At 42.1% G+C, this 13,235-nt stretch overlaps 1 protein-coding gene across 1 annotated transcript; it reads right to left on the bottom strand.

Annotated features, from left to right (window-relative positions):
- Positions 1-289: 289 nt before the first annotated feature.
- LOC118211925 (src-like-adapter 2) lies at positions 290-12,588 on the bottom strand. Its single transcript, XM_035389513.1, has 8 exons — positions 12,134-12,588; positions 8,978-9,102; positions 8,007-8,106; positions 7,576-7,662; positions 6,369-6,472; positions 5,241-5,390; positions 3,472-3,604; positions 290-3,103 (listed from the first exon to the last, which is right to left on the bottom strand). Exons 2-8 carry the CDS (start codon positions 9,054-9,056, stop codon positions 2,968-2,970), a joined length of 789 nt encoding a protein of 262 aa, XP_035245404.1. The 5' UTR covers positions 9,057-9,102; positions 12,134-12,588; the 3' UTR covers positions 290-2,967.
- Positions 12,589-13,235: the final 647 nt, after the last annotated feature.

Here is a 13,235-nt window from a genome sequence, read left to right as displayed (position 1 = left end):
AAAATATTTACCCCCTTCCTGATTTCCTCTGTTATTGCATATTTGTCACACTGAATCGTTTCAAATCTTCGGACAAATGTAATATAAGACAAGGGAAACTGAGTAAACACAAAACACGTTTTTAAAATTATTTCATTTATTTCATGAAAAAAGTTATAAAACATATCACCCATGTGAAAAAAGTAATTGTCCCCTTAGTTACTCAATCAACCACTTGCCCAAATTTAATTGATAATTAGATTCAGCCAATTGCACAAAGCCATGCTTCATTGCAGCCAGCCCTGTTGAATCTAAACTTTGCGCATATTGAACCTTACCATAGTTAAATAAACAACACAAAATTTCTACAAGTCCACTATGCTTCGATCAAAGGAAATTCCAGAACAGACGATAAAAGAAGTTGTTGAAATATATCAGTCTGAAAAGGGTTATAAAGTCAAATGAACCACAGTGAAAGCCATTATCACCAAATGGAGAACAGTTGTGAAATTTCCCAGAAGTAGCCAAGAAGGTTTGGCCTGTCTGCTTTTTCATATTTTTCAGCCACATAATGACTTCCTTGACTTTCGTTGGTGCAACTCTGGTCAATATGCTGACAAATGCCAATAATAGACTCCAAAGGGAATCAAAAGCCTAGAATCAAGAGTAGATACCGAAAGCTCTCTACTTGCACTGAAGAAGCAAGTGAACACATCTGACTAGTCAGAAACACCTACAAAATACAAAAGTACAAAAATGCCAAGTTACTTACATTGTGACACATATACATAAATACTCACACATACATGAACACAAATATGTGTACACACGCACACATTCATGGTACAGTACTTCTCCAGTGTGGAATTTAGTTATTACATATGTAGGACATATACATGCATAGATGCTTCTCTTGAGCAGATCAACTCTGTATTTTCTTTTTGTTGGTCTTTGTGAAAGCATGAACAGCAGTTCTTCATTTTAAAGAATGGTGGGACTCTTGACCCAGTATTGAAAGCCTGCTTCAGAGAAAGACTGTTCAAAGGCCACTGTGGCATTTTTGTCAAGCTGTAAAAGGAGGTACTGTTGTACTAATGTCTGAGTCTCTCCTGTCAGTCTTTAGTATCTAGGGTTGATTCTTTCAGCTGAAGCAAAATTTGAATGGTGTGTATGAAGGTTTTTGTTTTCACCAGTTACTTTGGGTAAATGAATCAAATTAGCTGTATATACCTAAGCTGGTTCACTTGTGGCTTACCTCACAGTAAAACATTTCATGTACACTGTATAACCCGAGAGTACAATTTACTGGTCTGAGGAAACCAATTGTCTTGAACCATTTGAATAGGGCAACTAAAGCATTCACTGGTTTTTACATATTAAGTTAACAATTTTTTTTACTGTTTTCAATTCACAATGACTTAATCCATTTTTTGAGTTGAGGCTATTCAATTTATTTAATTAGATTACATTTATGTTTTAGAATATAGCAAGAGGTGTCAGATGTCATTCACAAGTGTATCAAAAGATTTATCTAAAATGTTAGATGACTCATTTTACTAAATAACAGTGAAACTGAATAATTATCAGAAGTTGGCATAAAATCGAAAAACAGTTATGGCTTCCTTGCCTACCCAGTGCTATAAAGAATGTGAATGAAACCACAGAAAGAAAATTTTGACAAAGGTAACCTTTTGTGTTAATGCGTGAAGGGATTTTTTTTCTCTTCAGGGTTTTACCCTGATGCAGTTTTGGAGGGGGGGGGGTGTGTTACTGCGGTGACTGGTGTGTTACCATAGTGACTCCAGCACGTAAAGGTGTGCAGACGTGAAAATTCTACGAATCTATATTTCAGTGAATAGCACCCCTGTCAATCCCACACACCCCATATGTCACATTCGCACGTAATGAAGCACCTCAACTTCCTGGAAGACTCATGGTGAAGAACATAACAGACAGGTCACATGACATACAGAGAATAAATGGCTATGAACTCCAGGTTGAATGGTCAACTGGGGAGCAGTGTTAATCCGTACATCTTTCACTGTTACTTAAATGCATCTGTAGGTGTGTGAAGAAATGCATTAAAAAGAAAATTACTAACAAATTACCATTGTTTCATTTTCTGCATAATGTTCACTTTTTATGTATAATGTTCAATAATCTCTTCTGACTACCTTGCAAATACCATGATTAACATCGGTATACAATGGCTGATGAAAAACAGTGCACCTACCTGTTATCATCGAGTACTACTTGTAATAACACAGAAGAATGCAGCAACAAACATAAACATTCTGTTGGTCCTGAAATATTGCTTCCCTGTGGCTCGGCCCTTCATCTTTTGTGAGGTCTCACCGCTGCTTTGTGACAGACAAACATTTCGAGACCAAGAAACAGAGAGAAAAATATCTTCCCACTGACCAACATTAAACCAGAGGTTTCCCTTGGCTGAGATAAGAGACGTGCTTCGCTGTTAGAGGAAGCTGTTTTAAAGTCTTTTTCCCTACTTGCACGAGTCACATTCTTAGCAAGGCTGCACAACGTTCAGAGGCCTCAGCCAGTCACTACGGTCTCCAAGAGTTTTCGCTGGTTTATATGGCGACCAGCCCAGGCCCCCTGTCCTTCTCAGGGTGCCAGAATGATCCTGGGGCATGCGGGAACTTTCCAGTACTTTCCATGTGGGAACTTACTCGCGTGCTATATTTTGTTTCAGTGGGGGACGGAGCGTGTGCGTCAGGGTCAGACCAGGCGTCTCTCAGTGGAGTCTGAGTACTGGGGCAGTTACAGGACCAGGCCTTTTGGGAGGGGGGGTCTGGGATAAAGAGCACTGAGACGACGGTAAGGCACGGTGACCCTGCCAAACCCTGCCATGCCCCATGGCCCCCATCCTGAGTGGGTCTGGATCCGCGGCGGCCGCAGTAATGGGCGGTCGGCCTCCAGCCCGGCTTCACTGCCCTTTCCACGCCCCCTGAAAGCTCCCGCCACTCCTCAGGCCTGGTACTTGTGCCCGCAGTCCTCGCAGCTGTCCTCCGTCATGAACATGTAGGAACTGATGGCCTCCCGGAGCCCTTCGCTGACCAGGGACTCCTCCACATCCCGTTTATCTGTGCAGAACAGCATGGAGCTACAGACAGATGCACGGACACACAGAGGGCCAGGAGCACAGAGGCAAGAGGTGAGGACAGACAGACAGACCAACAGTCAGAGATCTTTTCATTTAGAATTACTGAATTGTTATTGTTTAATAATTGTTGAAAATCCATTTTTACTAATAAGAAGCAGTGAAACAATTTTATTACATACAAAAAGGTTATGTTAAATATGCAAAATGAAGAAGCAAATCTGGCTGAACTACCAGTTCTAGAGTTGACAACATGGGATACACCTCAGCTGAACTGAAAGATGGCTGCTACAGATAGACAGACAGACTGTCAGAGATGCTGTGAATCCACAGACATAATCAAGGGGACAGAGCAAAGCTAAGTGTTTCACCTGTCCACGTCCTTCCAGTTCAGGGTGGGCTTCCTGATGGCCATGGGTGGGGGGCCTGTTACCACAGGAACATTGTTAGAGCCCTGAATGAAGCAGGACTCCCTCAGCAGGCAGCAGAGCCCATCCATCGTTTCTGAAGGAAGGACAGATGGACAGGATATCAGCATGCACTCAGATACACTGTAGGGCACATACAGACACGCTGTAGGCCACAGACAGACATACTGTAGGGCACATACAGACACGCTGTAGGCCACAGACAGACATACTGTAGGGCACATACAGACACACTGTAGGCCACAGACAGACATACTGTAGGGCACATACAGACACACTGTAGGGAACATACAGACACACTGTAGGGCACATACAGACACACTGTAGGCCACAGACAGACATACTGTAGGGCACATACAGACACACTGTAGGGAACATACAGACACACTGTAGGGCACAGACAGACATACTGTAGGGCACAGACAGACACACTGTAGGGAACATACAGACACACTGTAGGCCACAGACAGACATACTGTAGGGCACATACAGACACACTGTAGGGCACAGACAGACATACTGTAGGGCACAGACGGACACACTGTAGGGCACATACAGACACACTGTAGGGCACAGTCAGACATACTGTAGGGTACATACAGACACACTGTAGGGAACATACAGACACACTGTAGGCCACAGACAGACACACTGTAGGGCACATGCAGACACACTGTAGGGCACAGACAGACATACTGTAGGGTACAGACGGACACACTGTAGGGCACATACAGACACACTGTAGGGAACATACAGACAGACATACTGTAGGGCACAGACGGACACACTGTAGGGTACATACAGACACACTGTTCGGTAAATACAGTCATACTGTAGGGCACATTCAGATATTGTAAGGTGCATATGGAAATATTATAGGGTACATTCAGGTACATTGTAAGGTAAATACAGACACCTTAATGTTCATTCACGCATACTGTATGGATTCAAAAATATGTTAACTCAATCTGACTTAGCAATGTGCTGCTTATATAGAAAAAGTATTTCTGAATAGGAAAAAGTGTCTTAATGACCATAAAGTGTATCTAAACATACCCTTGAGTGTGTCAGAATTAAGCCGAAATTGCATCTGAATTGCCTTTACCAGATTAATTTACACAGAATACATTTTTTTTTACACATAGTCCATTTACACAGAATATTTTACTGGTGCAATTCAAATTAAGTACCTTGCTTGCAGTACTACAGGAGTGCCCCAGTTGGGAATGAAACCAGTAACCTTTCAGTTACAAGCCCAGTTACCTAACTATTATAGCACACTGCCACCCTAAAGTACATCCAAATTGTGTTAAAACTTAATTGGGCCTGATTATAGCATAACGTATGTCTGAATGTGCCCTAAAGAATGTCTGAATGTGCCCTAAAGAATGTCTGAATGTGCCCTAAAGAATGTCTGGATGTTCCCTAAAGTATATCTGAATGTTCCCTGAAGTATGTTTGAATGTTTCCTGAAGTATGTCTGAATGTACCCTTGTATGTCTGAATGCATCGGAATGCACCATAAAGTATGTCTGAATGCACCCTAAAATGCATTGGAATGCACCATAAAGTATGTCTGAATGCACCCTAAAATGCATTGGAATGCACCATAAAGTATGTCTGAATGTGCCCTTGTATGACTGAATGCACCCTAAAATGCATCAGAATGCATCCTAAAGGCATGCAAAGCTGTGCACTGTGGCAGCTCTCACCGGAATAGTGGCTGACCAGTTGGATGAGAGAGGGGAACGTGAGTCCGGGGGAGATGTAGAACCAGCCGTTCTGCAGCCGGTGGATACGGTAGTGTTTCACAGAGTCCCAGGATGAACTGGTACTCCGTCGCACAGACAAAGTATAGGCCCCTACAAACACAACCAGGACCACCAGTGTCAGCATGCAGAGCACAGTTTCACTTCATTATTAGTTTCATCTCATTAAATACCTCATTTCCCATAAATACCTCATTTACCACTCCCACTTTACACTTTCACTTTCATATACTGCAAACCTGCTTTAATACAGTACAACTTTAAATGAGGTTAAACACAGTGGACATTTTCATGCTAGAATGTTTTCTCTCACTGAGATAATTGCAGCATTATAATACTCCATTATACAAACCACTCTACTGCTGCATTTCATTGAGACCTCTTTCATTGCTAATATACAGTACATGTGGCTGTTTGTTCTGGGTTGTCTGTGGTTTGGAATGATGCCTTGTTTGAAGCCATCACTTGTGATCTCAGACACCTGGCTTAGAACCATAGGGTTGCTTTCCTCTTCCTGAAAGTACTTGCAGGTGTTTGTACATTTGTTTGTTTGTCTGTGTGTGTGTGTGTGTGTGTGTGTGTTCATGCATGCATTAGCATCTCTTCATAAATTGTATTTGTATTGAACATAGCTCAAATGAAACAAGAACATACATTTTCACCAACAAGTATTTTCATTATAATTCACTATTCAGTGAATTTTAGTTTTTCATTGCATTTAGTTTGGGCTTAAGAAAGAAAGCTGCCAGACAGAAATTCAGGCATAAAACATAAAATCTTGTGATGATAGTGTCTGACATACACAACACACTATACATGCACATAACCTCCGTCTACCGTGAACCCATCTACCCTGAGTTTGTACCTTCATCTCCTTCTGGTCCTATCTCTCTCATGATCTCTCTTTCTTCCTGTGGTTTCTGTCTTGCATATAAAGCTGGTACATGCGCATTTGAGCGCTTTAAAGGAACCTGTTTGCCTTTCAGCATTTCCGGTAATGTGCATGTGTCTGTGTGTATGCACTGGTGTATGAATTTGTGAAAGAGAGTGCATGTTTTTGCACAAACTCACCACTGCGTGACTGGCTCTCCCGGATCAAGAAGGAGCCAGCCTGGTTGTGTGGCAGCAGCAGCAACTCCTCTGCCTTTTCCCGGCTAACACCCTCAAACAGCCAGCTGAAGAGAGAGACAAGCTAATGCTAACACCCTCAAACAGCTAGCTGGTGAGAAAGACATGCTAATGCTAACACCCTCAAACAGTCAGCTGGAAACAGAGACAAGCTAATGCTAACACCCTCAAACAGCCAGCTGGAAACAGAGACAAGCTAATGATAACACTCTCAAACAGCCAGCTGGAAACAGAGACAAGCTAATGCTAAAACCCTCAAACAGTGAGCTGAAGACAGGAGACTTCAATTAGACAAGCTAATGCTAACACCCTCACACAGCCAGCTGAAGACAGAGACAAGCTAATGCTAACACCCTAAAACAGCCAGCTGGAAACAGAGACAAGCTAATGCTAACACCCTCCAACAGCCAGCTGGAGACAGAGACAAGCTAATGCTAAAACCCTCAAACAACAAGCTGGAAACAGAGACAAGCTAACGCTAACACCCTCAAACAGCCAGCTGGAGACAGAAACAAGCTAATGCTAAAACCCTCAAACAGCCAGCTGGAGAGAGACAAGCTAATGCTAACACCCTCAAACAGTGAGCTGAAGACAGGAGACTTCAATTAGACAAGCTAATGCTAACACCCTCACACAGCCAGCTGAAGACAGAGACAAGCTAATGCTAACACCCTAAAACAGCCAGCTGGAAACAGAGACAAGCTAATGCTAACACCCTCAAACAGCCAGCTGGAGACAGAGACAAGCTAATGCTAAAACCCTCAGACAACAAGCTGGAAACAGAGACAAGCTAATGCTAACAGCCTCAAACAGCCAGCTGGAGACAGAAACAAGCTAATGCTAAAACCCTCAAACAGCCAGCTGGAGAGAGACAAGCTAATGCTAACACCCTCAAACAGCCAGCTGGAGAGAGACAAGCTAATGCTAAAACCCTCAAACAACAAGCTGGAGAGAGACAAGCTAATGCTAACACCCTCAAACAGCCAGCTGGAAACAGAGACAAGCTAATGCTAACACCCTCAAACAGCCAGCTGGAAACAGAGACAAGCTAATGCTAACACCCTCAAACAGCCAGCTGGAAACAGAGACAAGCTAATGCTAACACCCTCACAGCGAGCTCCTAAGTAAACATGTAGCATTGAACACTTACCAGTGGAACACCTTGGCCATATAGTTGCTGGGCATATAGCTCTCTCTGCCTGTTGCTGTGGAGCTTACTCTCAACCAATCACCTTCACTATAGACAGACAAGACGGGACATTAGCAAAAACTTTTTTTTATTCATCATTTATGTGATTTAATCAAGAAATTATGAGGTATTTAATAATGCAGATGTATTTATCTTTTGAATTTCAGAAATTGTAACTGGTATTCCCACCAGATTCGTGTCAAAGGCCCAATACATATTTTCAATACTTTAACTCTTAATAGAACTCTTAACAACAATATATTATTGGAAGATGGATATTGATTATATAGTGCTTTAAGTAGGAAAAGGATTTGATAGTATAATATTATTTAGCCCAGTTCTGGTTTCCACAGTTCTGTGCAGGAACTGCGAGTGACAATGGGGTGTCTTACTCTGATAGGACATTCAGTCTCTCTCCAATCCGGATGCTGCATTCGGCTGGCCCTCCTGCAGGGTAGCTGTACAGAGCCACCACCACATACCTGTGGGTATCTGAGAAGAAGAAAAGAGGAGCTGAGAGGCTGTCACAACCCAGGACAAATACTGAGCATGTCACACAAACACATATCACAGCACCAAGGCTCTTATAACTCAGCACAGAACCTGCACACGTTAGAACACATATCACAGGACCAAGGCTCTTATAACTCAGCACAGAACCTGTACACATTAGAACACATATCACAGGACCAAGGCTCTTATAACTCAGCACAGAACCTGCACACATTAGAACACATATCACAGGACCAAGGCTCTTATAACTCAGCACAGAATCTGCACGTTAGAACATATATCACAACAGCAAGGACAATAACCATTTATCATTACTGATCACAGGGAAAAAGAAGTGGGCAACTCTGCATAAATGCTTTGGAGCAAACCGCTGCAGTATTTTTTCCTCTCTGATTAAAATCGAGTCACTGTCGGCCCACGGCGGTTTGGCGGGATGTGGTGTAGGCAGCTTGCACGGAGCTGTGAGCAGCTGCTTTTCTTTCTGTTGCCACAGTAGTGCCATAGCATCCAGGAGCACACAGCCGCGACGCTGCCGGCAGCCATTGGCGTATGTCAACTTTCTGACATTTTGAGGACACATGGGAAACCGTAAGGATGGAAGCTGAGCCATGAGAGGACAAATGGGGCTTTGTTACTCTGAGGAAGGAGCAGCCATAGAAGAGTTTTGTAATATATTCATAGAGTGTTGTAATATATTCATAGACAGTAGTTACACGGTACCTACCAGTGTATACAGTACCTACTGACCTATTAAGTGCTCAGGTACTAGTGCCTAGTAGTAACAGAAGTTGTGCCTGAATTCAGATCAGAACTGGGGTCAGCATATGTCAGTGCTGAGGTCAGTGCTCACCAATAGTGGTGGGCTCAGGAGGGGCCTCTTGGGCCACTGTTCTGGAGCCCCGTCTTCCTTTGCTAGGACGACTCCCCATATCAGTCTGCAGCTCTTCTCCCTGTTAGACCGGCTGGTTCTGTGCTCTGAAAGAGACCATGGGTGAACACACATGTCAGTTTCCACAAAACAACATGAACGCTAAACTGAAAACTTGCGGTGACGCAGAATTTTGCAGCCCCAGCGGTAATTTGCGACATCCTTAATAAATATGGCCCCAAGTGTTAAAAAAGCCACTCAGAGTACACCAGCAAAAGTTTAACCAAACCTCAATATGCCCCTCGTTCTCCCTGCCCTGTGGTGGAAACAAGCCTTCTCTCACTGAGACTCTGGGCCGGGCAAAGTACCACAGCAAGAAACCACTTTAGACACTAGGATTCTCATCTTCTGCAGTCATGCTCCATGTATGCATAGATTCAGCAGTAACACTTAAAAGCAAACACAACCCGGAAAATTCCACAAGTGTTATGATTTAATTTTCTAAAGCTCTATTTGCTATGTGTTCTGAAGGCCTGAAATCTAATGAAATCGAATTTTAAAATATCTACAAAGCTGTTTTGACTAGTTTTTGCAATTTAAAATGAAGTTTAATGTGTAAAAGTATAGAGTATAGTGTGTAAAACTTAAAGCATAAGGATTAACCTCAAACATTCAGACATTTTGCCCATTCAGACATTTTCTTTTTCAGTTCATATGGGAAGCATCACACACAGGAACGCAACCTGCCTACTGTCCAGTGTTCACATGAATCAGCACAGGTCATATGACAGTAAGAATTCTGAGGTTTCAGTATGATCTCTGCGTGCGTCATTACTGTAACAGCCGCTTGGACAAGGCGGCGACCCAGCACAACGAACAACAGCACGTCACCACATCACCCACCCGCCCCACCACCACCCACCCGCACCACCTCTGTAAGACAGGCGTGGCCAGGTTACAGAATGCAGTTTGACAGTCAGCATTCTGTAACCTTCTACAAGATGGAGGAAGCACAGAAATAACCTGTTCACCAAATGCCCTGTTTTCCAACCGCACACGTTCATTAAATTGTTCTGGTTTTGCCGATATGGACGAGGGGGGGTGGGGATAAGAACACAGTGAGAGCTGAAATTGCCCCTCAGGGTCGTCCCAGCCTGGAAACTACCTTAAACACCATATTTCTCAAAAAAGATGAAAAGCATCAGAACGTAGCTTTGAAAATGTGTTGTAACAACTGGGCTCACTTCAAGGCACTACATCAAAGCGGGTAAAATTGCATTTACATTTAGACATTTAGCAGATGCTCTCATCCAGAGAAACAGGCAGAGAAATATGCATGTATAAAGTTAGTACGTAAACCCACAACATAATGTTAAATGAAACAGTAGATGCTAGAGGGAAATTGAGGCTATAGTGTAGTAGCAAAATAGTAGCAAATTCATTTGAGGATATAGTATTAAATATAATAGCTGTAGAAAAATAATACGATTCAACAAATTAAGTTATAATAGGCTTGTTATCATCCATCATGTTTGGATGATAACAAGCCTATTATACAATAATATAAATTTGAAAGAGTGAAAAACTATGCTTCTGTTTCTAAATTAGAGGTTGTTTGTTACAATCAGCAGAGGTTAGTCACGTGTATGTGGTTGTGTTGTCTGTGCGTTAGATTTCAAATAGAAACCCCCTACCTTTGTTTACCAATGGTGAGATTGAAATTTTCTTTACACACAAGTTTCTCACTTTAGGAGCACGTAGCTCAAGCAGTTATGTTACTGTGAATTATGCCTAATGAAGTGATAAAATGTCAAGCTAATATTTCTGATACATCATTACCTCTGGTGCCTTTCTGCTTCCCTGAAACACTAGTTTATTACACAGGGCAAATGTGCAACATTTGCACATTATTAGTGTGTGTACAATGCTGCAACTGCTAGCACGGCATTTCCTCACAAAAAGCGCAACAGAGCAGCTCTAGCAGAAATAAATATCTGAAAGTCTGCTTTGTCCCAGTGAATGTCACTGATTCCGAGTCAAATTTCTTTTGATTGTAAGTGCTGCCAGTAATGACCCCCTATAGAAATGCTCTGATTTTGAAATCTCACAGAACAAGTGCCCGTCTTAGAGCCACATGGGCTTTTCAAAAACAATCATAGACTTGTATTTCCAGGGACCTGTCTGATCAGTGAAATAGCCAACATAATTAGTCAATGATGTGTCATTTATTATTGCTTTCCTACCCTTGTTCGGTTACTTTTTTACAGTAACATTGTAGACATCCAGCTTTCGTGGAGTAGCTTTCATAGTCAGAAGTGTGTTGGGAAGCCAACTGTCAACTACTCGATACTTCATTTATTTGACGAAAAATGAAAACAAATAAATGTGTTAATGTGGCTTCATACAATAAAAAGCCAATCAAATTAAAATCCAGGGTGCATTACAAGCTTTCAGTCTGATAGTCAGCTAATAGCTAATAGCTAACTAGTCTCTTGTAAATGGTGTGTATTAGCCTCACTCACAATCCATACCGTGATGCAGTCTAAAGTTAATTTAATCCAGTCGTTTTTCAGAAAGCAGCTATGCTGTTAACCTTCATAAAAGCTAATCTTACGGTTCTTCTGTGATGCAGGAGTCTACAAAGAGTCTTCTTAGAGTCTACAAAGACCATGCTGACTGAATACCCATCTTACAAGGTTATGCCCTTGATACAAACACCACAAACCAACACTGAGCACTCAGCCTACATCTGTATTTTAAATGAGAGATGGAACACCCATTTCATGTTTTTCAACTGTGAAGCACCTTTACACAGTTTTGTTACATTTTTGTAAATGCTGTTTCACATCACATCTGTCAATCTAGAGACGCAAGAGCTTTAATGTGGTATAACAGAAATGTTTGTATTAGCAATAAACATATCTTCCCGATCTCAATAACCTAGATTTACAGAATCATCCATACATCTGATTACCTACATAATCCCTTGTATTCCTTACCCATTCGGATTCCATCCTTCCCTGGTTAAATAAGGGTCAAATAAAATACAATTATCACATTTTTCAAACTTTTACCTTTCATATTTTTCTAAATAAAAGTAATACCAAAACGGACATGCCTGCACATGGGTCCACTTACCACATTGCTCTCTCGTATCTCCTGTTGGTTTGTTACTCCTGTTGTCAGAGGGTCCTGTCTCCCGTTATTTGGTTCTGGTTGGTTAGCAGGTTGCAGTCCGCAGTGAGTCAGTGTCTTATGTAGTAGTCCTCGTGCAGTGAGAGAGGAAATATACAGAAGGTGCAAGAGACACAGGAAGGTGTATGAATTTACGTCAGCAATTGTACACAAGGAAAATACATTTGTACTTTTGCGTGTGTGTGCTTGTGTGGGCCCGGGGTTCTTCTACAGGACGTCAGATTGTCTGAGCAAAGAGAAGAGGAGTCCACCTCTTTATTGTTCCCGTGCAATGGTCGGTTGCAGGTGTGCGTGCGTGTATGAGTGTCATAAGACCGAAAAACACCGTAGATGAGGTCTGTGGGTTGGTTTTCATATGCACATCTGCCTGTGTAAGCAGCTTCCTGTGACGAAAAGGCACTAACACCTAATCCATAGTGAGTGAGTGAGTGAGTGAGTAAGAGAGAGCGAGAGCGAGAGAGAGGCACACAAGAATGGAATTTGAGATCTACTGCCAATAGAATGTACCATACAGCTGGCAACATTTTGGACAGTGCATGTGGACAGAGTTGAGATAGCTCTCCATCAGTCAGTTAGCAAACACTGAAAGGATAGAGAATCAAAAGAGGCCTTTGATGCTTCTTTATTAAACAATAAGGGCTTCATTTATGGGTTTTCATGTAGTAAAAAAGCCTAAATGCACATAACAGGAAAGCATAATAGCAATAAATAAAATAATAATTATCAACATTTTCCTCATCATAAAAAACATTTCTGAAGTGAACGAATTGATAACTGAAGCAGGAAGTGAAGACCTAGCAAAATGAAATGAGACCGCAGACGCTGCAGGATTCTGATTGGCTGGGGTGCTAACAACATGACCACAACAATTTGTGATGCCTTTTTTTTTTTAGCTGTGTTTTCCTGTTTCAGTGGCTCAGGACCACAGAGATTTGACAGCTCCATCGCAAGGACTTGCAAAGACCTATGCAAAGGGTGAGCATAGTCCTGAGGGCTGAGCTACTGCACATACATAAAGGTGTGATGCCCAGCACTGAGAGCATGT

Source organism: Anguilla anguilla, chromosome 13 (genome assembly GCF_013347855.1).
Source record: "Anguilla anguilla isolate fAngAng1 chromosome 13, fAngAng1.pri, whole genome shotgun sequence".
Lineage (NCBI taxonomy): Eukaryota > Metazoa > Chordata > Actinopteri > Anguilliformes > Anguillidae > Anguilla > Anguilla anguilla.
This window is presented reverse-complemented; position numbering and strand designations above follow the sequence as displayed.

What these genes read in the sequence shown, in the direction of transcription:
- LOC118211925 (XM_035389513.1), bottom strand. Translation starts at nt 9,056, where the DNA reads ATGGGGAGTCGTCCTAGCAAAGGAAGACGGGGCTCCAGAACAGTGGCC. An exon ending in ACTGGTCAGCCACTATTCCG is followed by an intron (nt 3,605 to 5,240) that starts GTGAGAGCTGCC and finishes TCCTTCCTTCAG; the next exon opens with AAACGATGGATGGGCTCTGC. An exon ending in AACTGGAAGGACGTGGACAG is followed by an intron (nt 3,104 to 3,471) that starts GTGAAACACTTA and finishes ATCTGTCTGTAG; the next exon opens with CTCCATGCTGTTCTGCACAG.